Here is a 25,418-nt window from a genome sequence, read left to right on the forward strand (position 1 = left end):
CCTCATTCAAGGATATTCTCATTATTTACTTGCCACGCCTGATTCCTTTTGGTTTTTCCTTTTTCCACTTCATTGTTTTCTTCTGCTATGCATAATAATTAATATTATTCTAACCCCAAATATGAATGATATTTTGGGCACGTCAAGTTTCTTTGTTAATTAAGGTCTGCACTCCTAGGAATATGCATTGGTGTCTCCATCATCTTAGGTGTTTTCACCTGTCCATTATACAGTATTAGAGTGTGCTCATAACAACAAAGTTCTTATGTGATTGGTACTTTTATTTCCAAATTCACTTTATGATTGCAATTTAACTAAGTTGATTTTGTTTTTAACCTCTTATGCTAATACTGTTGCTCTAATTAGAATGGTCTAGTGCCTCTACATAGCTAATAATTGTTGTCTTCCATAACAACAATACACCATCTAACTCCACTTTATCATTATGTTTCTATTTTATATGAACTATCATTCAAATAGTTATTATTTTGAATGCTGAAATTTGACTCATGAAACCAAATTATTTTGAATCACAATGATATAGGAAGGACACTTATCAGATCTAAATTTTATGTGATTTTGAAAAGAGGAATATGATATGGTTTCAACACAATTATGTCTCATATTTCCCTGCATCTTCAAACAATTATTCTAGTCAAAATACTCCTCCTTATCTCTCAAACTTCATATACAACTAAATTTTCCCCTATATTAAATTCATATAACAAAATATTTAAAATATTAAACTATGCCCCTCTCTTTAAACCACTAATAATAGTACTAAGCTATCATGAACGAGGAAGTTGGAGAATTATTTGATTTGATGCTTAAAAATCTTTAAATTATTTAATCCAATCCATAATCTATTGGGGAAAATGAAAAGACAGAAAAAGCACAGTTCTTATGCACTAGTGGATGTTAGCTAGAGCTATAGAACTAGAAATATAGAACAGTGATGAAGGTGGTGAAAAATAGAGACATACTATAAAACAAAGGTGCAATGAAACTAATGAGAGTAGGAGTAAATCCAGTTTCATGTAACTCTCTCGGATGGAAGAGAAGATTGCACTAAAAAATTGATTTTTTTGGGAAAATGTTGCATAACATATCATCCTATTCATTCCATTATGCTTACAATGATGATTCTTGGTTCCATAATCCGCATGCTCTCTCTTATAAACACCCCTCACATCACTGCTTCCTACACACTCTCACTCACACACACACACACACACCTATAAATACCATTGACCCCTAATCCTTTTTCTCACCTCTCTTTCAACATTCCAATCAAATCTTTTCTCTCTCAGCTTCTTAACCTCCTTTTACTCTGTTTCCTCTGTTACATCCCCTTCTCCCAAACACAACCACACTAATTCCAATGGCTGTCTCTGGCTTTGAAGGGTTTGAGAAACGCTTGGAACTCCATTTCTTTGGAGATGACCCAGCAATATTTCCACTGGGTCTTAGAAAGATTGATTTTGAATCAATACAACAAGTCCTAGAAGCTGTCCAATGCACAGTGGTTTCTGCTGTTGGTAACTCTTATTTTGATGCCTATGTGTTATCAGAATCAAGCCTCTTTGTTTATCCAACCAAGATCATTATCAAGACTTGTGGCACAACCCAACTTCTGAAATCCATTGATCCCATGATTCATTATGCTTACAACTTAGGCCTCACCTTATGTTCCTGCCGCTACACTAGAGGCAGCTTCATCTTCCCAAAGTCACAGCCTTTCCCTCACACTAGCTTCAAAGATGAAGTGTCCTACTTGGAAGACACTATCCCTTCAAATCTTTCCTACAGAAAAGCCTCCATCATGCCCTCTAAATCTTCTTCTCATTCTTGGCATGTTTTCACTGCCAATGATGGCTCTCACAATCACTCTCATATGCCTTATGATAATGACATATTCACCATTGAGATATGCATGACTGAGCTTGATCCTATCCTTGCTAGGAAGTTCTTCCGGCGAGCCGGTGATGGAAAAACCGGCGATTCTGCAGGGAAGGAAATGACAGAGCTTACAGGCATCAATGAGATCAATCCACATGCACTTATTTGTGACTTTGCATTTGACCCTTGTGGCTATTCAATGAATGGCATGGATGGAGATTGGTACTCCACCATTCATGTCACTCCAGAAGATGGTTTCAGCTATGCAAGCTTTGAATGTGTTGCTTCTATTAATGATGATATAGTGCATGTGTTAAGGAAAGTTGTTCAGATTTTCAGGCCAGGGACTATGTCCATTTCAACCACATGGAATGAGTATAACCATGAGATATGGACAAATATGGCAAAACTAGTGGAGCCTCTGGGATTAAAATGCAGGAGTTGTGTAATGGACCAGTTCATATCAGCAGGTGATGTTGTCTTTCAAACATTTACGACTCGCCGCAAAAGTATTCCCTGTTCGACAACAAAAATCAAGCCTTAATCCACTAGGTGAGCGAGTAAGAGTTGGGTTTACCGGGCAAAGTTGATAGGTAGGAAGTTAGAGTTGGTTGAAAATTTTAGGGGGTGATAACATGATTGGTTATGATGGATGATGAATGTTTTAAAAGATGAAAAATGGTAATTACACACACTTAGTGATTGAGTGGGATCCACTATTGTTAACATTTGTGTTGCAAAAATAGAAATGAGATAAAAGGATTAATCTCAAAAAAGGGAAGGTAGAGTGGGGGAAGTTGAGGATGATCATGAATGATAATGCACCCCACTTAGGCTTGTCACGCCTGAGATTTTTGAGAATGTGTAGTGGGTGTAAAAGTGTTCTTGTTTGAGACTGTATTCAATATTCAACTCTTCTTATTTTTATTTTTCCCTACTTCTCTTTTTATGCTCTCTTAGCTAGTAGATTATTCAAGAACAAAATCACACTTTTGCTGTATATTTATCATTAATCTTTATTCTGATATGTTATTTGCATGAACAAACATTAAAAGAATTTACATGGAATGAAGTTTTGAGTTTCCAAGCCACGTTTTCTTTTGCATGGCTTTTGTCACTATAAATACATAACATGAGTAAGATATAATAAATTCAATATATTTGATGAGTATTTCCACAAATATTTAGTGTAAAAGTGCAACAACAAAAAACTAAAAGCAAGTATTATGATCGAAAATTTTCAAATGCCAAAACTTCCACAAGTTAAGTTTTTATAACTAGCACTAGTTTTTATAACTTTATAATTAGAACTTTATAGGAGTAACCAAATTAAAGGAAGTGTTAGAAAAAGTGAGAAATTTTAAACATGTCAAAGGACTTAATATTTGATATGACAAATTTCAATGGAGTTCATTCTCAAAGCAAAACTCCAAATGACAAACCAATTGTTTGGTTGAAGGGAGAGAAAATGGGGAGAACTTGCAATCACAATTTATGTGTAATTAATTATCTCCTACCATTTAATTTGATTTTTTGGTGTATCTTCTTATTTAATTTGTATAATTTATTATCGGAAAAGGTGGATGATGGATTGATTTATAACCTTCTTTGTGAACTATTATCATGATAATGGGTGGAAGAAAATTAAATTGTGGTCAAGTGTATGAAAGGAGAGAATGAAAGAGTGCCACAAAAAATCATTATCTAATGTGACCACACAACTTGCAACAATTGGTATATTTGGTACATTATAAGGTACAAATTAAAAATATTCAATAGAAATTTCTTTTGCTCCTTAGGCATGGATTACTGGATTATATGATTTCTTGAAGGAAGTTTGGTTCTTTCCTTTTCCCATAATAATTGGGTTATCAAATGATGATATCATGAGTTTAATTCTTACCTTTCATATGAACAATATTTTGTTGATAAGAATAAAATTTACTTTCGGAATTTATATATGTTTTGTAAAATATTATTTTTTAAAGGATACTTTTGATAAAAGAATGTCTAAATTTTATTCGAGAGTTTAGTTTGGAGAAAAGTAAATAGAAGTCATGCATCTAAATTTAAGTAAGGAGTGACAATGATTTTTCTAATTGTATTATTTGAAATGATATTTATATTTGCTTAATATTTTAGTAAAGTTGTGATGATTTGAGTAGGAGTTTCTTAATTGTTGCTAATGTCAAACTAGGAAAACAAAGGATAATGAACAATTCACTTAATTTCATTAGAGATACTTTTATAATTATTGCTTTTTGTTGGGCTGCACATGGATCAACTTAGGCTTCAATGTGGGAACAAAAATCCATCCTAATTTCAAAGTTTTAAGAGTGATGCTAAAATTTAAAAGTCTTATTATGATTTTCTGGTGTTGGAACACATCATTATTGGGCTACAATGGATCCAATTAGAAGAACACCCACTAAGTTAGTTTTAAATTTAATTATGTTCTAGTTTCAGCCTAAACGTATTTCAACATGTATTAATGCTTCAAATAATAGGTGAGTTAGGGTAGTATAATATTGACATAAAAATCTATATTTATTATGAATTTAATATGTCAACGTAAATGTTTTTTATACTGTCAGCAAATCATCTACATTTTCATATGTTAACTAGCATCGACTCTCGAATAAAAGTAATACAAATTAATAGTGGACAATGTGTCGACAATGTAAAAACTTTATACTAGCATTGTATAAATTTTAAACTGTTTTATTATTTATTATTTATGTTGATTTTTTTTTGTGAAGAGAGAAGGAGAGAAACGTTTCAGTTCTTAAAGCTTCCAAGCTCTCTCTTTAGCCCTCAGCCTCAGTACAAAACAAAAAAAATGCGTTAATATTGATTCTCCGATTTTGTAAGATCGATCCTACCTTCGATTGTTCGAAAAATTGCTCCAATCGGGTACCTATTCATTCTCTATAACTTATTATAAATCTCATATTCGCATCTTTTATGGCGATTCCTTCCTATCACTGCCTCCATATGCTATAATTACAATCTCTGGAAAATTTGATTTTATCTGTTTTTTTATCTGTGGATGTGTTTTGAGTATTGATATGGATTGAAATTTATTTATCTGTTTTCTATTTTCATTTTTGTGCCAAATAGTTGTGCTCCTGATGCTGAGATTACTGGATTATATATTTGTGGATGGTTTATTGATCAGTTATATGAACCTTTTACGTAGTTTAACATCATAGATTGCAATACTGAATTCAAATATGAATTAATTTTCAGTCATTCAGTGTATTCAAATATGCAATGCCTTATTATATATAATAATCCAGTTTTAGTACTTATTTGATTAATCTAATGTTATAATCTTTATTATGATTCTTAATCATCTTTTATTTTAATTTTAATTTTAATTCATGCAAATTTATTTGAGAATGAGTCAATTATTGGTGCTTGTGAATTGATGCTAAATAAAATTTGACAAATGTGTCCATATGTTTTATCTTTTTTTTCCTTCTTTTTTTGTTTGCTTGTTGATTTGCAGCTAAAAAATGGTTTCATTGGTTGCCAGTGGTAGCTGTCAAATGTCTCCTTCAGTTGTTCAAGAAAAAGGGAGTAGGAACAAGAGAAAATTCAGGGCTGATCCACCTTTAGGGGAGCCAAATAAGATAATTCCTGCATCTCAACACGAGTGCCTCGGTTATGAGTTCTCTGCTGAGAAATTTGATATAAGCACAGGTCATGTCGAAGCCACTGCTTGTGACCTGTGTAGTATTAACCATGATCATTCCGATGGGTTGAAGCTTGACCTTGGATTGTATAGTCCTGGAAGTTCATGTGAGGCTGGACCTTGTCAACCCAAGGAAGAAGTCGAGGCAGATGAATATGATGATGCTGATTGGAGTGAACTCACGGAAGCCCAGTTAGAAGAACTTGTCTTGAGTAATTTGGATGCCATTTTCAAGAGTGCAATTAGAGAAATTGTTGCATGTGGCTACACTGAAGAAGTTGCTAGTAAGGCAGTCTTAAAGTCTGGCATCTGTTATGGATGTAAAGATACTGTATCTAATATAGTTGACAATACCCTACCCTTTCTTAGGAAAGGCCAAGAAGATTATCCTTCACGAGAGCACCATTTCAAAGATTTAGTGCAACTTGAGAAGTATATCTTGGCTGAATTGGTTTGTGTTCTTCGAGAGGTTAGGCCTTTCTTCAGTACTGGGGATGCTATGTGGTGTTTGTTAATTTGTGATATGAATGTAGCTCATGCTTGTGCAATGGACTGCGACCCTTTAAGTAATAGTTTAGGTTATGGAACTGCTGATGGCTGTTCATCTAATCAAACAGAATTACAGTCAAAAGCAGAAACCAGAGTTCCTGATTTGAGTCTTCCAAGTCCTTGTAAATCAATTCCTGCTGTCTCTCATAATTCTCAATCTAAGAAACCCCTTGTGGCAGGAATTCCAGGTGTAAACAACTTAAAGAATTCTCAAAGTATTGGTGGTCCCTCAGAGAATGAGGGTGTTAGTTGTGGACCTCACTGTGCTGATAAAGCATTTAATGCTACCGGAACATCCCAATCTCCCTCGCTGGAAGAAAAGTGTGGGAATGTTAGGAAGGTCCATTCTGGTAGCAGCAAGAGGGACTACATTCTTCGGCAGAAATCATTTCATGTGGAAAAAATTTATCGGACTTATGGATCTAAAGGGTCTTCAAGAGGAGGGAAGCTGAGTGGCTTAAGTGGTTTAATCTTGGATAAAAAACTTAAATCTGGGTCTGAATCTTCTACCATAAGCTTAAAGAGTGCATCCTTACAGATAAGTAAGGCCACGGGAGTTGATGTGACTCAAGATAATCTTGATGCTAGTTTCTCACCTAATCCTGCTGCCTTTAGTGTGGACTCTGCTGATGCTGTTTTCAGATCATTCAATACTTCATTTTCAGTGCATGCAGCAAATAATATTCCTGCTTTCAGTAGCCCTGGTTCATTATCACTTACAGATACTGATCTTTCTCTTTCATTGTCTTCAAAAACCATGTCTACAGCACCTGTGTGTGCACCTAATAGTAGTCATGTGGGGATCCCATACAACAAGTCCCAAGGGCAGTGGGTACCCCAGGATAAAAAGGATGAGATGATTTTGAAGCTTGTTCCAAGGGTCCGGGAGCTGCAAAATCAGCTTCAAGAATGGAATGAGTGGGCCAATCAAAAGGTAATGCAGGCTGCTCGACGACTGAGTAAGGACAAGGCTGAGCTTAAGACACTAAGGCAAGAGAAAGAGGAAGTTGAACGTCTTAAAACAGAGAAGCGGTCTCTTGAGGAAAACACTGTGAAGAAACTCTCGGAGATGGAAAATGCCTTGTGTAAAGCTAGTGGGCAGGTACTGCGAGCTAATGCTGCGGTCCAGAAGCTTGAGGTGGAGAATGCTGCACTGAGGATAGAGATGGAGGCTGCTAAGCTATGTGCTTCAGAGACTGCATTTAACTGTCAAGAGATCTCAAGCAGAGAAAAGAAAACCCAATTGCAATTTCAGTCATGGGAAAAGCAGAAGTTCTTGCTTCAGGAAGAGCTAGTGAGTGAAAAACGCAAATTGGCACAGCTAGTTCAGGAGTCAGAGCAAGTTAAAATGCAACAAGAGCAAGTTCAGGTTTCCTATTTTAAGCTTATTTAAACTGAACATCTGTCTCATGTTTCTTTATATCTTGTAAATGTCCACTTCATACATGTACTAATATAATATTTGGCTTGGGGAGTAGTTTGGGGTGGTGCCTTCAATATACGGACCTTATTATTCTTAAAAAGTAGGAATTGTGATTAGTAAGTCGCTATTTGAAGTTTCAAAGCTTCTCCACTTTCATTTTTCTTAGAGTAAAAGTAATAAGTGGATTGGTATGCAATGACAGTAATATTTGCTATCCATTCCTAAGCATGGCTTGACCATTATCATTGATTGTAGAATGGGCAGATAGTGACTCCATGTTAAATGATATGGGTCTCAATCCAATTTTCTCCTTGCTATTGTTAGCTGTCAAGGTAATATCAGCTTCCCACCTTTTAAAAAGTTGCCCAATGTATAATTGTTCGTTTGGTGATCTATGTTAGCAGAGGAACAGACAAGGTGACCTTACAGTAACTTCTAAATCTTTTTTGTTCCCTTGCACCTTATTTATTTCATTTTTTTAACATTGGATCAATCTTGTAATTGCGACTCTCAACCCCTTTAGCAATTTTTTGATATCATATGAACCAAATCATGAATTTAGTTATGGTGAAGTGAAGTATGATAAAACAGTTTGTTATACAAGCACTTGTAAGATTTCACAAGTTCAACCATCTCTCTATATAGATGCTGAATGATTTTTTGTTACTGGGTTTGTTCTCATTGTAAAGGGGAAATTTTACAGGCTAGATGGCAGCAGGAAGCAAAGGCAAAAGAAGAACTTCTCTTACAAGCCAGTGCTATAAGGAAAGGAAGAGAACAAATTGAGGAGTTAGCAAAATCCAAGGAGGATATGACCAAATCGAAAGCAGAGAGGAATGTGCAAAGGTACAAAGATGATATCCTTAAACTTGAAAAAGAAATTGCACAACTGAGACTGAAGAGTGACTCTTCCAAGATTGCTGCACTGAGGATGGGCATTGATGGCAGTGATGGCAGCAGATCCGCTGACACGAAAAATGGCAGTGCTCTAGAGGAACCGAGGACTTCTTTTATTTCAGAACTGGTAAGTGATTACTCAGTGACAGGCGGCGTGAAACGGGAAAGGGAATGTGTGATGTGCCTTTCTGAGGAGTTGTCTGTGGTATTCCTCCCATGTGCTCATCAGGTTGTTTGCACAACATGTAATGAGCTCCATGAAAAACAGGGTATGCAAGATTGTCCTTCTTGCAGGAGCCTCATCCAGCGGCGCATTCCTGTCCGTTATAGCCATATTTAATTTATTTACTTGAGTGAGTTGAGCGTTTAGAATAATGTCCATGGGACTCGCAATGAATAAATGCATTGGACCATGCATCTCCAAAGTTGAGATACATTAAGTTGCTTTTCAATGCCAAGGTTGATTCTTCATTGATGCTGTCATTGATGTTCTTTTTTTAGTTTTTTTCTTAATAAAGTTGAGATACGTATCGTCTGTGATTAGAATTTCCCTTCCTCAGTCACATGTTTAAACTAATCAGCTATGAGTATGAACAATTGAATAAGGATGTGCTCAAAATGAAGAAGAGATCCGTTCTTATTAATGACAGCTAGGAACAATTGAAGGGACTTGAACTGAATGGAAAAGATATTGATGCATCTTTTCTAATGCCTTACTCACTGGAAACGAGTAGAAACTGAATATGCAACTTCCTATCATCACCATCAATCTTATGAACACTATGCACATACAAACAATGAAGATTATCTTTAAATGCCCATTTCATTTTTACAACCAACTTTTTATATTTAATCACCTTTCATTTTTAATAATCCTATGCAAATAATCTATGACGATATAATCATCCTCAATTTTACTCGTTTACAAATAAAAATTACATTTTTAATTATTGATATCGTTTAATGTGAGCTAATAAGTCCGTTGGGATGGAATAAACTGACTAAGGAGAAACTCCACTAACTAGCAGTTGGAGACTAAAAGGGTGATTTTCATTTGTTATAGACTAAACTAAAGGGTAATCAATCATTGAAAAATAATTTTCATCTTCAAGCAAAGTGATTAATTACTCTATTCAACAACATTGCATGAATGAATAAGGAGTTATATTTTGTTCGAAGGTTTGCACCCTAAGATTTGTAAAGAATAATTTTGAGATTTAATTTTGTGAAATTTTGTTGATAATTCCAAGTGTATCCTTTTTTTATAAGGGAATAATCCATTTTCGAGTACGTGGTTGTTTCTCCCGACAAATGTAGCTCTTACAATTTTACTCTTGATTTATACATATAAAAGAAGTAATTGACATATGTTAGTACTTAATTGGTTTTAGGAGTGAATAAGTGGTCCTAAACCTAAACCTAGTTAGTGTAGTAGAATGGGGGTGGAATGCTATGTGGTGGTGCACAACATCGCTAAACGCCACAACGTTGGCACTCTTGCTCGTAGCGCCACCGCCTTCGGTGTCTCCGAACTCATCCTCGTCGGTCGTCGTGATTTCAACTCCTTCGGTAGCCACGGTTCCTCTTCTCATCTCCGATTTCGTCACTTTCATTCTCTCCATGACGCTCGCACATTCCTCAAGGACGATAGAGACTGTGATATATGTGGTGTTGAGATCACAAACGACGCCGTTGCTGTGAATCAACATCCTTTCAAGAAGAACACTGCTTTCTTACTCGGCAATGAGGGTACTGGTCTTTCTCCAAAGGAAATTGAAATTTGTGATTTCTTCGTTTATATTCCACATTATGGACCTGGCACTGCTTCACTCAATGTTACTGTTGCTGCTTCTATTGTTCTCCATCATTTTGGAGGTACCGCTTTTTCTATTACAAAATCACTTTCTGATTCTCAATTTTACTGCTTAAAATGGTTATGTATATGTTTTTATGTTATCTTTGATATGCAATTGTCTCTATAGGTTTACTTAGAGCACACACAGTAGTGGAAAAAACAAAGTTCATAGCCAAATAAGAACGTTCTTCATCAATTTCACCATTGGTGCTTATTTCGCAAGAGTGAACAAAATAGGTACGGTTCTTATAACTGAGATAACATTAAAAAATGAAAAAAAAAATTATTAGAAGAGAAAGAAGAAATCAATATTAAATAAAATAAAGTAAAAGTGAAGAAGAAAAAAAGAAGATAAATATAAGGTAGGTTTGTGGGGTCTATTTAAGAATGGAAATACATTTGCATAATTGGAGATAATTTTGACTCAATTGCTTAATTTGTTCGAATGTGTAAACAAATATAAAGTAACCAATGAGGTTCATTTAAGAACGAAAAAATGGGTTGCACCATTGTGAATGCTCTTAGAAGAAGTTGGAAGAATTGTCATTCAACATAAATAAATTAAAGCTTATAACTTTTTATGCATTCAGTCTTGATAACTAATAAATAAATGCTTCACTCTGGATCTCTGTTCCTTTTGTTGTCTGCGTACATTTTCTACTCACCTTGAAATATATAGTATACTTTCCAGTTTCCACACATTGAGCAAGGCAATGAAGTAAACTACCCTAACTCTTGTTTGTGAATTATGCTTGTATTCACTATCATACAGGTTCATATGCATTATGATGTTAGTTGAATTTATTTTTTTATAGATAAAGTTTTATGGCGGGACAGGGGAGGGGGAAATTGTGCAGATGCCTTGGTTTGAGCCAAGGTGCTCGGCACTTTATTTCTCGCATCTTTACCAACTAAGCTACCTCTTCGGACTTTTGAATTGCTTTTGATGTAATTCACATGACACTGTAGTTTCTGAACCATTTCCCCTCTCAGTCTGGGCAGGTTTTACTGAGAGACCTCGAGATGGAAACAAATTTGTTGTGGCTGAGAGACCTGTAAAGCAGGGTCGACGAAATTTCTGCACTGAAACAGATGATTCTATCATAGAAGAGCGTAAAGCTAGAAGAGAAAATGCTGCGAATGGTTTCTTTGAAGAGATCGAGAATGGCAATTCATCTTCAAACCTCCTTGATGCATTATTTGTTGATGGCTGATGAATAGGGAGGGAGGGCAATGATCTTTGAAATTAAGGGTTTAAATTATTCAATAGGGGCAGAACAGAACCTGCATGTCGTCTAATGGAACGTGTGATGGAGAAAACTAACTGTTAGATTGGATGGATAGCTTGCAATTTGTAACATTAAACAAAAAGGAGCCATTATGTAGGCAAGGTTCTACCTTCTTTTTTGGTGTATGTTGTCTATGGGGAGTTTGCTGCAGCTGCCACCGGTGGCTGTACATTATTTGAAGTTGTCAAAATCAAATTTACATCAAAAGTTTATTCTCAATTTCCCCTTTTTTATTTTTATTGACTTACTTTGACTCGTTATCATTTGCACCTACTGATTGAATGTGTATTTGTTGTATATTGTTGTTGAAGAAAAAGGAAAAATCTCAGATTATCGCACTTCTGTAAAAAATGTAGTTTTTCTTATTCGAGTCAAAATGATAAAAAATGTAGTTTTTCTTATTCGAGTCAAAATGATTTTACTTATGCGAGTTGAATTTTTTAGGGAAAAGAAAATGAAGTTTCATAACTATGAAATGCAATTGTTAGACTCATATGTTTGTCAACCCACATTTATTCTGTTTGTGTTTAGATTTGAGGTACATTATTTACATCTTATAAACCAAAACAAGGGCTACAAAAAAATCAATCCCAAAACACAATCATCAATGAAATCGTAATTAGAAAGGAGAATTCCATTTTGGTATAGCAGACCTTATAACCCGTGGAAAAGTATGCAAAAGTATCTCAAGTTTCCACCACTAAATATAGTCCAAGTCCAACGCTGAAGAGTAGAAGATGGCCAATTCTTCACTTTAATTAGAGCCAATAGAAAAGACTAGTACACTACCATATATCAAAATTCAAAACAAACAATAATACAATAACCACGTCACTCACTATTCTTCGGCATTCTATATACCTAAGGAGTCAAATGATAACCTAGCTATGAGTAAGGATCGATGGAATCCTTTCAAATGGAAAATAACATAACACTTTTATTTTATTTATAATGAGAGATAACATACACTTCCATCTTTTCAAAAGATCCTTGTTCCCTAGCTCCTAACATGAAATAATCCAACAAAAATGAGCAAAAAACAACACATATCACAGAGATATTTAACTACTAAACAATTTGAGGAGGTGCAGCAGCAGTATCATTTGATAATTTCGAAGAGGTGTCTTCATTAGAATCTGAGCTTGTAGGGTAACCAATTCCATGGCGTGTATTAGGGAATATCATAAACACCCCACCAACAACTACCCCAATAGCTGGAGGCAGCACTTGCAGCAACTGCTTCTGTGTTGAATCAAAATCAGGATAAAAACAATGGACAGTGTTTGTGTCTAACAAGGCCAACACAGCAAAAGCAACCAAAGACAAAACTGCATGAACAAAGTCACTAAACTTGAGACTATATTTTGATAAGTCAGTGTTAGGAGGAGAAGGGTATAAACCCTTAGTTGTTACAATCCCATAATGTCTTTTGTTATCAGTGGCAGTGTAGCTATCTGTGAAAGAAGCAATTGAAGGCGCATGCAAAGAGGAGAATGGAAGTTAAGTACTTGTTGGTGGTGTTGCATTGACCTGTGTTTGTTGCTATTGGGTTTAGGAATTGGAACAAGAAAACAGTTCCTGTAGGAAGCAACTTAATGAGATCTCCAACTGCTGATGTTAACGTGGTACTACTAGAAGTGTTTAAGGAATGTGTAGTGTTTTCTGCAACCATTTTGAATACTGTTCAAGTTCACAGAAAGATGTTGTGTGTTATTTCTTCACTCAATTTATATATAAGAAGCAAAGAGAAAGAGAGAGGAACAAACGTGGAGTTAGTGGCTTCTACAGAATTTCGCAGTCTTACTTTTCTACTTACAAATTTAGAACAATTGAACAGCACTATTCAAATTACAAGGTTAAGGTATTACAAATTGCAAATACTGTGAATGACTAACTTTTGATGTTATGATATAAAAGACATACACTAATCTCTATTTATACTAACACGTGTAGTAAATAAATCTTCTAAGAATGTTGTTAACAAATCCTGAAAGATCTTCTGATATATATTATAAACAAATCTAAGTTATAATGAATTAATGATCATAAGATAAGATACTATTTTTATATCAATCATAAAAGATCTTTTAAGATATAATTATCATAATATGAGATATTATTTTTATATATATCATTTAGATATTACCTTTAATATAATATAAGATATTTTAGAATGGGTAGGATAAATCTTAATAAAATGCGTGTGTTATCAATATTATTACAGAGTTTCATTACTTAAACCCAGTATGATATATAGTTTTTTCTTAAAATAAATGAATGTATCTCTGTTGCTCAGTTATATTTTATGAATATATGCGAACATAATCAAAATAAAAAGATAAAATATAACTAACAAATAGTGTCCACTAATATTTAATTTCCATGAAACATTACTTGAAAGATAATTCATATTTCGCCCAATGATTGCCCACTTGTGCCATGCTGAAGGGGTCTAAATGAGCTATTACATTTCAATGGCTATTAATGGGACGGTGGTTCAAATACTACATGTTTGATTCTCTTTAAATAAGTTTTTGGATCGAGTCTCGTGGATGGAAAAAATACACATTGAAATAGTTAACTTCATATACATACATGTAGATATGTCCAACTCGGACATAATTACTTCCGATGTGAGGATAAAGGTAGAAAACTAAACAAAAAGTTGCATCAACCTCTAATGTTAACTTGCAAGTATATATAGTAATTACCTTTCGTTTTTACTATAGTACCGATTGTATTATCAGCGTTCCCTACCAATATTTTGTTCCGTTCTTTCTGATTAAACTGTTATTATAGAAAATAAAAATGACACGCACTATTTATATTTCTAGTAAATTAAAGTGTAATATATTTTTACTTATTAGAAAGTATATTTTTTCTAACAAATCATTAAAGAGAACCTATCATGCATATGTGTAAACTCTGATGGCAGTCACCAAGAAAAGAAAAGGAAAGAAGACTATGCATTAAGTTTAAAAGTTTTAGATAATGCATAATCTATTATTATATATCAATTCATCTACTACTTATTGTGTTTCAGGATTACGATACTTGGCAATTTTTTTCAACAACTATAATTTTACATTATTTCTCAATTAAAAAATAAAAATATTCTTCTTCTTCTTCTCTCAATCCAGTATTGGTACTCGATTTTTTTGCATGAAAACCCAAAACTGTTATGAAGAAATAATAGGAGTGGTTGGGCTTCCATTAAAGCAGATAAAAGAAAGATCAAAGGAGGCATTAGTAGAAGCCTACAACCTAATTGAGTCGAAGGATAATAGAGAGGCAAATAGTTGTTTTCCTCGTATTTTTAATGGTACAAATGTGATTTTATGATAAACAAAAGAATAAAAATGTCATTATATTTAATCTTTTGTATATTACTATATGATATTTGTCTTTCCATTAATGTAGAAATCCGTATCGGAGTTGAACAAGTATCTTCTACATTAAATATGAATAGCCTATGGATATGATAGCAACATTTACCAGTTTGGACCTAACATTTTGTATTGGCAAACACACCAGGTCTTATAATTTCATGCTGAGTCAACAATAGGTTCAACTTCGCTAACTATGGGGAGCATCTTCTATTCCATAATTTTTGTTACTTCATGTATCATAAATTGCGATTGGTTATAAAAATAGTTAATCATTAAATTTTAACTTATATTTTTTCAACCAATCACAATCTCATAGCATATAGAATGACACTTATTATGATACAATAAAAGTGTACTCCCAAAGACGAACAAATAGGATAGGATAAATTAGAAGGACATGTTGAAATTACATTATTATTTTTTGTAATGAAAGGTATACCTAAGGAATTAGTCCTTTCCCACATTAATGACAGTGATCACTGTGTTCTCTACTAGAACACAAAGATGCGTGTTATGATGGATCAGATGTTGATGAAGGGGTAGAAGGTAGTCGTCAAAGCGGTAGGAGGAAGCAAGAGAATTGGACCCGCCGGTGGAGGTACCTGAAAAGTTTCTCCGACGATCAAGTCAGTGTATGAACTAGAGAGAGAGTAGTGAAGGCAGATAGTAATAGAAAGAGTAATATTAAAGAGTGAAGAGGTTGAGATACTTCCTGTTGGTGGGGCCCCTATTTATAGAAGGGAGAGTTGACATTGAGCTCTTGGCTGGTGGTGCGACGCGTGGCCGACCAAAGGTGTTGTCGGGAGGTGCTTTCCCGTGTCAGGCAGTCTGCTAGGACCGTACGCTGTGCCATTCTTGTCCTCTAGCCTGCGGTTGGTTGGGTGTCCGTTCTGTGACTTGTCTGTTGTGCTGACAGGTAGGTTGGTGGAGTACGGAAAGCATGTTTTCCCTTGGGTCAACTATGGTGGTCCCAACAAGTGGGCCCACCCCGACGACCAAGCTTGGGACCCTTCAGTTCGTCGGATAGGAACACACTGGATTTGGATATTTGGATTAAAAATAATAATTATAAATTGAAGTTGCATACTTAGATCCTCTTTCTGGATTGCAATCTAAGGATAGAATAATGTGAATTAGGCCTTTGCTCTATAATCCCAAATTTGATTTACCTTCTTGTGTAAATTCTATATGCAACACCTTCAATTTTCTAAATTCCTTCAATTCCCTTTTTAGCGATGCAATACCTTGCTTGCACGGTCAAGATCTTTGCATATTTAGTTTTTTAGAATCTGGTGTTACGTAAGGTCAAATGGGGGAATGCAAAAGTTGCAAACATTGCTTCACAAACTCAACTTTAATCCAATTAACTAATAATTTTGCTTATGGAAATTGCTAAACTAATTAATGTTTTCGGTAGAATACAAGATCTCACCCAAAATCAGGGAGGTTAACCCATGTTGAGTTGTTGATATTTAGTTCATATATCTTCAAGCAACTAACAAAACGTTAATCTAGTGATGTAATATTCTACTATATTTTCATCAATCATCGATTCATATAAACAATACTTGTTAAAAGGGCAGCCACGAACCGAAAAGGGGAAGAGATATTCATAATAGTTCAAAAATAATGTTTGAGTTTGTGAGAATGGTGTGGGATTAGATATATAATATATTGATGACAAACTGTTAATCTGAAACAAAAATTTCTTTACATTGCATAAAAAGATATAGAATACATAACATGTTAAAATAAAATCTACTGAAATGTCCCTAAATTTTAACCATTTTAAGTTACTTTACAAAAAAAAGTAGAAAGAGCTACCAAATTCACAACAGGATCAGAACTTTGACACAGCCATCGCATTCACTAATCATATTCACTCACTTCTTTTCCTTTCAAATTTCTGACCTGAGATTACAACCTAATTTATATTTTATTACGGTGCCAATAACATTTCACCCCTCAATTTCAGATCCACCCTTCCGTTAAAAAAATTCACGGTTGAGTCAGGACTTGAAATCGAGAGGGGCGTAACGGTAACGGTAACGGAGACAGCGATAGAAGAAGATTCTAGATAGTAAGGACCAAAGAGAACGCGAGATGGATCATTTCCGGATCCGAAATCTGGATCCGTAACCCGATTACGTGTTAATCGAGCCGTAGAAGGCGCCTAAGATCTCGCGTAGCAGAATCATCCACCACCGGCGACGCCTGCTTCTTAGCCGGAAAAGATGGCAACGGAAGCGCGCTCGGCGACGGAGCCACCACCGAAAACGCAGATCCGGCGTAGATATCGCTCTTCACGGCAACCGCGGAAGACGAATCGAGCGACTCACCTCTCCGGAGAATCATAACCTTCTCCATCGTTGAACTACTGCACTTCGTCATTCTGGAATCATCGACGCATGATCTCTTCAAAACCGACGCCGACACCGGTTGACCGGAGCCAACATCAACCCGCTTCCTCTGATCGGGTCGGGTAACAGGTTTCCGGTATGACCTGGAGGTGGCTGTGTGGTGGTTGTTGTAATAATTAGAGCAGTTGGTGTAACTCCGATGGCGTGAAAAGGTTGCCGGAGGAACTCTGATCCGTTGGATCAAACAATCCTGTGGCCGCAAAATCTCCGTTGCCATCGTAATCGTAAACTATGTTATAATTAAGATGATAAAATTGAAAACCCTAAACAAAACCTAAGATTCGGTTATTGTTATTTCTCACAAATCACAACAACGTATAAAGGGAATGAAAATGAATTGACGAAAACACCCTTGTGTGCCTCTATGATTCAGAGAAGAAGGAAGAGAGGTTTAGTTTGTGTGAGAAAATGAATTGACAAGAATACCCTTTACTATCTCTTGTGTTGTGAAGGTGTTTGTGATAATTGATAATGAAGAATGAGGCTAAGATATAATATATATATATAGGAGAAGGGAAAAGAGGAGGAAGGAGACATAACCCACCGACCCTCCCAACAATATAAGAATATAGTTAATAATGACATGCTTACAATCATAACAATACTTTATTTATGATAAACTTATCTAATTTTAAATAACTGAAATTTAATCCAGATATTCAAATATTTCAGAGAAAATACATTTAGAATAAATTTATATCCCCAAGATTTGAATGGAAACTGGAAACATTATACCATGTTATAAATTATGAGAATATATATGTAAATATATATAAAGGCATTTTACTTTATACATAGTTCATATTTAAATTTAATCGATTCTTAATTACAAGATAATATTGATACATTAATACATAATATAATGCCCTCTATAGATTTTAGTACAAGAATATATGTATTATTTGAATATTATTTACTCTTTAAAAATAAAGTAGTAGATATGTTATACAATCTTAATAGTAAACTCATAAACCTTTACTATTATAATTCATATGATTTTTTAGAAAGAGAAATACATTAAATGTGAATGGAGAAGTGTAAGTTTAGGCGATGTTATTTATTCATTTATTGTCTGTTGTTTCGTAATCAGCGTGATGATGTGGGGTCCTTTAGTAGGTATCGTTATCCTAACGCCTACCTTATTGCTTGCTTCGAGGAACAAAGATAATTAAGCATAAATAACAAAAAATAATAATAAATATTTAAAAAATTAATTGATATAATATATTTTTATTGATAGATATATTTCTCTTCTACTTTAAAATTGGGGTCTGCTGATATTTTCAATTCAATTAACCGCGTTAGCTAAAGTAACGGCGTCAAGTTAGTTGTCCTTTCCTTCGCATTATTGTTTTGGGTGGGGCCAAATGTCGCTTTGCCAATTAATAATTACGAATAATTTCCTCATTTTTCCTTTTCTTTTATTCGCCGAAAATTAAAAACATAAAATGGTGCTTTCAACGAAAAAAGAAACCACTTTGGCCAAGTAAAAAGAAGCAAAATGACAAGTTCAACACACGAAGATAAAGAAAGAAATGAAAATGAAAAGGACGTCATAACAAATAAAAAAAAAAAAAAAATTTTTGAATGGTGATCTCACGTCAATCTAATTAAAAAAATCTCACATCGGATAGAAGAGTGCAAGAGTCTATAAGAAGGAAAGAAAAGACCCATGGAATTAAGCCTTAAAGTTTTGGTTTAAGATGTGGTGTAACAATGGAACTTCCCGGTGGTTAGATCACAATTTTGTCCAACAAATAAAAAAATCATAAAAATAAAAAACAAATAAAATATAATTGGTTTGAAAGGTAAGAAAGAAATTTTGTAAGACATTCGTGTTGATAAAAATTCATCAACTACCTAGAAATGCACACCATACCTTTTTGTAAGGCATATCAAATAGAGTTAACCGAAGTCTCCTTTGATCGTGCCAAATTTCCGAGACTTGTACAAATTATTGGATAAAACTTTATGATAACGTTTTGAAAGGTTAATAATTAATATGAATTCATGAATTCACTCATCACATAAGGCCCAACTACGTCCATGACCAATCACAATGAAACAAAATTGATAAAATTATGAATATTTAATTTTTTTTAACTGACGTGATATAATATGATTGGTCTAAACAGAGTGTGGGACAACAGATCTTGTCCCTATCACTAGTGGTTAATTTGGGTGGTGGTTTGTTTGAACAAGAGGATAAAACCTTGAAGACTCATTTGGCAAAAGTTTCACAAAGCTGTAATTGTTAAAAGTGACTAAGGTAGTAAAAAGTTGGTAATTTTATAGTTAGCTAATTGAATTATAATACTTTGACATACACTAACTACCATGGACAATGAACAAACATCACAAGCTTCCTTCACTTGAGTAATTTTCTGTTTCACTCTGTGCATATATAGCTTTTATATGCATTCATTTTTCATTGTGGGGAATTTCAGCTTCATTTTATAGCATGCGTGTGGTTGACTAGTATAAGTAGAACCCACATGAATAATATTATTGACACATGCAATTTATGATTTTGGACCCCACTAGATGAGAGTTTTTGCATCCTTTCAAATTGCAGCCATACATACAACACATAAACTATGGCGTGTAAAACGGCAAATTTACTTAAGAGCTACACATCGACTGAAATATTACACTAAAACGATAAATAGTTTAAAAGTTGCACGAAGATTGTAATATTTGTCAAGATGCACCTCTTGAGTAAATTTGCGTGTATAAAACAACAGAAAGTGTCCCTTTAGCTTTTATCACCTATCCTCCATTGTCTCTTCTGTTCTTCAAAGCTTCCAACCTTAGCTGATTGGTTCTGATACCCAAGCATGTTTGTATACAAATCATGATAAGCTTTGGCATCAACACCACTTAATATTCTCACCAACTTTCCATGTTTCTCATCCACCATAATTTCTCCATCACTGGATTCAACACCATTAGCTATGACTTTAATGGGCTTGACCTCAAATTTTGGATTCAGATTTGAAGTGATATCAGCCATGACAACTGCACCTAGAATCTCCCCCAAGAATGTGTCCTGCCACATGCAAAAATTCAAATGAACTTCTGCCAAATGCAATTTCTTACAACCACAGTGCTTCTCAGTGAGACATTATCATAAAAATTAAAATGACTCTAAGGTTAGTTCATTCTTCTTTTTGTCCAGTCACAAGCAATAATAATGCCTTAGACTCTTAGCATTTATAGAGTAGTATCTTATCCTAGGATTAATCAATTTAGTTTGAATTTATTTTCAATCAAGTTATCTTATAATTTTATCTTCTATTTATGTTTTATACAATTTACTGTTATATCTTTTGCCAACTTTGTTTACTTAACAAACTTTATAGTCTGAGCTAGAAATTAGTTGTGCACAGGAACTTACCATATGCTGATATCTGTGGTGAAATTTCTTCAATCGATATAGCCTTGAGAGCAGACGCTTGGAAAACACAGCCTCGGGTGTTTTTCGTGTCCCACGCAACCAGTCTATAATAATTGAAAATGAACTTACTTTTCGCTGGATACTAAGCGGAATGAGTGTGATGTTATGTTTTGATTCAAACACTGTCTTAGCTGCTAAAGGATCCAAGAACATATTGAGTTCTGCATAGTTGTTGGAAGGAACAGAAATGATATTTCCTTTGTCATTTCCATTCCTGCTGATATGTCCCCCCAATACATAAACCTCCTGCAATGTTTTGGAATTACCATCAGTAGGCAAATCATAATCCTCATAACTATATATGTTTCGGCACAGGTAAAATGATAAAAGGCTGAATTAAGAAATACTATAACTTACCTGAATTCTAGTGCTTATGTTTTTCACTGAAACAACCTTTGCCATATTAGTCAATGGTCCATTGGTTAATACTGTAATCTTAGACTGTGGTTCAGTTGTTTGCAATATAGATTCCCAAACTTCCATGGCCAGTGGTTGTCTAAGTTCAGGGTGATCCGTATCCCGAGGAGCACCAAACTTCACAGAGTTTTCTGCTGTATACCTGAGACACAACTTGAAGTTTAACAAACACTAGAAACTTACAAGTGTGCCAAGTACCAGTAAAATATCCGGTTACAGAGTGAATAATGGCATTTCCAAAAATAAACTACAAGTAGTACTTCAAAATTTTCTGAGTTGTTGATTCTTATATGAATGTTCGCGTACCGTGCATTTTAGAAATATCCAATAATTTTAATTTTATTAGGAGATATAATCCAATTCTAATTCATTTCTACATGATATATATTCCATTATTTCTCTAGTGGCAATTGTAAGCTTATATTTCCAGCATAGTCAATAAGATTCTAATAACTTGTAATGCAAGAAAGCAGCTGAAGAGCACCTTCTCGGGCTACGTGGTAGATCACGAGCAAGACCATAAAGAGTGTCCGAGTCCAGAAAGCCACCACTCCCATGGGGAATAACTTTAACATATTTGCAGTCACCAACAGCTGAGAATGTTGGATCTGACTGATTCATTGCAAAAACATCTCCTAGACCAACTGGGATATCATCGCGACCCATCATGTGAAGTAAATCATATATGATATCTATTGTTGCAGGATTTGCCCATCCAGTTGGGCTCACAATAATTGCCTGCATTCAAAGGTACAAGGAAACTACATTATAGGTTTTATCTTTCTATAACCAAGTAGTTTATAAAAGTAACATTAGTGCTCAAATTAAAAGTAGAGAAGTTTCTCATTGGACTAAAAGACCAAAAAAGAGTTTTTCATTTGGCCACCTTTTCCTAAGTGTCAAATATTTTGGTTCAGTGTTAAACAGACAATTAAGAATGAAAACTGATAATACCTTAAGGTTGATCACTTCAACAGGCACTTTTAAGACGTAAAATAGAGCAAGAAAATCTCCTGCACTCATGTCCATATCAAACACAACAGGTTTCCCAAGTCTTCTATTTTGAAAGTCTGGCTTATAAGTTACTTCTCTGTAGTGAGGAAACTCTGTAGTAAGGTTAAACCTCCCAGCTTGATGTGGTTGCTTTAGAACCTTTGACCCACCAAAAAAACAATGTCAAACATAGATACATATGTCATTTTAAGAATCTAATGAAAATCAGACCAAAATAACCGAGTCGTGATTTTCTTTCTTAGACAACTTATGTACGTATGCGTCTTTCTTCACATACAACATAAAACAGTGTGATTGGTTTATCGTCAAAATATTTTAACAATATACCAAAAAAACCTGGCTCACATTTAAGAAGCTTATGAAATATTCTCTGTCAAGTGAGCTCCTAACATCCTGATTCGGCTTTGCTTTTGTGGCAACAAGTACCCTCACAGAGTCTGGACCATTTACCTCTGAGGTGTAACCATCCTATAGAACATGTTGCAGCACATAACATTAACATTTTCCATATGTGTGTGTCACTTTATCTAACAGACTAAAGTTGTAGCCAGAAAGAAAAGCACCTGACATGTCCCTTTCCTATTCTTCACAAAGCAATGTGCATCTCTAAGTCCATCTTGAACATGACCACTGTGCACCCCACCTTTCTCTAAGTTGAACTTCGGAACTTTCAGGTCATCGAAAAATGGATTGGAGCCATCAGATATCCCATAGGGTTTGTTTGAAGTGATTACAGTTATGTTTATATACTCCATCTCAGAAAATTCATTTTCGCCTTTTACGTTATTGGATTTACTCATGATTGAGACAGCTATACCAGCTGTGAAGGAATCCCACATGAAATAACTCTGCAAACAAAGAGTCATTAACTCATTATCTATATTAGGTCCTTTCTAATACATATCAAGTATATGCATGTACATATTCATTAAGAAATTACCGAATAGAACTCGTTGTCAAACCAAGTATCACGAGCCATTTTCAAGGACTTGAAACAGTATTCTGCCTCATTTGTGTCTTGACTCTTCTCAAATGCATTAAAGAATTCTTCAGTGATAGGGATTGTGTTTGTTGCATCAAGAGGAACAAGGGTGACAGGAATTCCAGAATGAATCACCTAAAAAAGAGATATACTGTGTTATGAATATAGCTACTATATATCTGTCTCTGATATAAACATGCATAAAGCCACTAAGGTAAACAGCTATGAGTATTGTTTATTTCAAATGAAACATTAATAGACTCACAATATCTTAAAAGTAAGGAAATTTGAACTTTTTGATTTCATACAAAAGTAAATAAAAAATGACTCAGAAGATGTTGAAATGAGAGAACACAATAATCTAGTGCAACATCGCCGCAATGTGTGGATTACTAACCAACATAAATAATTACTTTGAAGCAAGAACTAGTCTTTTGCATATTGAAAAGACTGACCTGGTATGCTGCAAAAGGATCCCCAAAAATATTGAACTCTGCATAAGGGTTAGTATTATAATCTGTGAACACGTTGCCACGGTCGCCACACTGCCTAGGCATGCAGGAAGAGGATGCATTTTTGGGGCAACAACCTGTTGGGTTGCTTGACCTTACACCGCCACCCATGATATAGATGTGCTTCACATTTTTCTTAAGGCGAGGGTTACTCATAAGGAAAATGGCAAAGTTTGTATGTGCTCCAGTTATAAGCACAGTTATAGGACCTGCCGATATCTTATCAATCAACACTTGCTGAGCAGTAGGTTGTCGTAGCGGAGTATATCTCCTTTTCCCCTTATTTCATGATGAAAGCAGCAACAAAATGATTATCAGTGATTACTCTATCAACAAATTGTCACATATGATATATGTGTTCTATATAGTTTGCAATGTAATGTTAGACAATTTCAACTTTGTCTTAGTTGGAATATCATTTATGAGGATATGGCTGGCTCTTATACCTGTGGAAGGAAAGCTTTCCAGATGCCGTAGTTAACATCCACATCTAAGCGCCCTCCAAGACCTACAGGAATAGCCCTTCTGTATCTGCACTCCCCTGCTGTTGTCATCCCCTGATTCAATGAAAATGAAATGCATATCAGATATATAAATCATTAACAATAACATAACCTTTTTCTTTGCAGTTATTTACTCCAGTACACATATCCAACACTTATAATATAGCATCATTGAGCAGACAGGACTTCAATCTGTTCTCTACCAAATCAAAAGAAAAAGGGTCACTCTTGGTGTTAGGATAATTTGGCCTAACTACAGTGTCGCATAAGCTAGGGAAGGGTTTCCCAAGTTCATAAGTTTGCAGCCAAAACCTGACATATATGGGTGGCCTATGTCGTCACAAGGTTCTGATACCATATTATAATACCTTCACCCAAAAGTTAGCTGATAAAAAACAGATGCCCAAGATATTATAAATGACTCATCTCTTACGCATTCAATCAATACGAGACTTTAATACTTTAACACCCTATCACGCCCAAGGCGCGACCCAACATGGTGACAGGGCTTTCACACTGTAATAGAATGATTGAGCCTTAACTCCATCCTAAAATCCAGTTCAAGTAGAACTACATACCTGTTCTATAATAGGAAGATATCCACCCACATTAGGGAGTATAGTCCCATTTTGAAGTATTCCACCTTCGCCACCAATGCCTACAGCAACATCATCTCGCCCCATCATGTAAAGTATGTCATAAATTTGATTCACAGCATGTCCTGCACTTGTCCAAGCATTTGCATTGATCGTCACTGCCTGCAATTGGGTCCATAAGCAATTTTTTTATATTCAAATTCTCAGATACTAAACCAATAAATAGTACATGATCTTTCAAAGCAAACACATGCATTGACATAGTTAATGTTTGGTAGATTACTTCCAATTGAAATTGTGAAGTGTTGAGCTTCAAAAGGTAAAAGAGAGCAAATAAATCATCAGTATCAACATCTGTATCCAAAAGAATCCGATGAGGGTTGCCATAATCAACACTACATAGACCAGCTCCAACACTAGTTGCTATAATCAACACTAGAACTATCCAAAACCACCTCAGAAACAACAACATTCTCTCTCTAGTTCAACAAAAAACAAGACTTGTGTTATGGTTTTGAT

General features: G+C 34.9%; 5 protein-coding genes and 1 pseudogene across 9 annotated transcripts; 3 read left to right on the forward strand and 3 right to left on the reverse strand.

Annotated features, from left to right (window-relative positions):
* Positions 976 to 2,466, forward strand: LOC109352986 (S-adenosylmethionine decarboxylase proenzyme 4-like). The gene has a single exon (XM_019595175.1). It carries the CDS (start codon positions 1,382 to 1,384, stop codon positions 2,441 to 2,443), a length of 1,062 nt encoding a protein of 353 aa, XP_019450720.1. The 5' UTR covers positions 976 to 1,381; the 3' UTR covers positions 2,444 to 2,466.
* On the forward strand, positions 4,641 to 8,936 carry LOC109352994 (putative E3 ubiquitin-protein ligase RF298). 4 transcript variants are annotated; one of them, XM_019595181.1, is made up of 3 exons: positions 4,641 to 4,812; positions 5,411 to 7,514; positions 8,272 to 8,936. In XM_019595181.1, exons 2-3 carry the CDS (start codon positions 5,418 to 5,420, stop codon positions 8,803 to 8,805), a joined length of 2,631 nt encoding a protein of 876 aa, XP_019450726.1. In that variant the 5' UTR covers positions 4,641 to 4,812; positions 5,411 to 5,417; the 3' UTR covers positions 8,806 to 8,936. The 4 variants fall into 4 exon arrangements, with proteins under 4 accessions (XP_019450726.1, XP_019450729.1, XP_019450745.1 ...); XM_019595184.1 differs by having other exon boundaries at positions 4,641 to 4,765; XM_019595200.1 differs by having other exon boundaries at positions 4,641 to 4,765; positions 5,438 to 7,514.
* On the forward strand, positions 9,842 to 11,810 carry LOC109353017 (putative TrmH family tRNA/rRNA methyltransferase). Of its 2 annotated transcripts, XM_019595219.1 has the most exons (3): positions 9,842 to 10,340; positions 11,314 to 11,539; positions 11,590 to 11,810. In XM_019595219.1, the coding sequence occupies exons 1-2, from the start codon at positions 9,902 to 9,904 to the stop codon at positions 11,532 to 11,534; spliced, it is 660 nt and encodes a 219-aa protein (XP_019450764.1). In that variant the 5' UTR covers positions 9,842 to 9,901; the 3' UTR covers positions 11,535 to 11,539; positions 11,590 to 11,810. The 2 variants fall into 2 exon arrangements, with proteins under 2 accessions (XP_019450764.1, XP_019450756.1); XM_019595211.1 differs by having other exon boundaries at positions 9,846 to 10,340; positions 11,314 to 11,798.
* Positions 12,484 to 16,650, reverse strand: LOC109353035 (annotated as a pseudogene).
* LOC109353046 lies at positions 16,695 to 17,857 on the reverse strand. Its single transcript, XM_019595235.1, has 2 exons — positions 17,134 to 17,857; positions 16,695 to 17,097 (listed from the first exon to the last, which is right to left on the reverse strand). Exon 1 carries the CDS (start codon positions 17,633 to 17,635, stop codon positions 17,150 to 17,152), a length of 486 nt encoding a protein of 161 aa, XP_019450780.1. The 5' UTR covers positions 17,636 to 17,857; the 3' UTR covers positions 16,695 to 17,097; positions 17,134 to 17,149.
* LOC109353057 lies at positions 19,804 to 25,397 on the reverse strand. Its single transcript, XM_019595245.1, has 12 exons — positions 25,183 to 25,397; positions 24,882 to 25,061; positions 24,247 to 24,357; positions 23,744 to 24,079; positions 23,247 to 23,423; positions 22,870 to 23,154; positions 22,652 to 22,774; positions 22,247 to 22,444; positions 21,777 to 22,030; positions 21,233 to 21,434; positions 20,816 to 21,121; positions 19,804 to 20,467 (listed from the first exon to the last, which is right to left on the reverse strand). The coding sequence occupies exons 1-12, from the start codon at positions 25,369 to 25,371 to the stop codon at positions 20,174 to 20,176; spliced, it is 2,655 nt and encodes an 884-aa protein (XP_019450790.1). The 5' UTR covers positions 25,372 to 25,397; the 3' UTR covers positions 19,804 to 20,173.

The sequence above is a fragment of the Lupinus angustifolius genome, chromosome LG01, assembly GCF_001865875.1.
Source record: "Lupinus angustifolius cultivar Tanjil chromosome LG01, LupAngTanjil_v1.0, whole genome shotgun sequence".
Classification (NCBI taxonomy): Eukaryota; Viridiplantae; Streptophyta; class Magnoliopsida; order Fabales; family Fabaceae; genus Lupinus; species Lupinus angustifolius.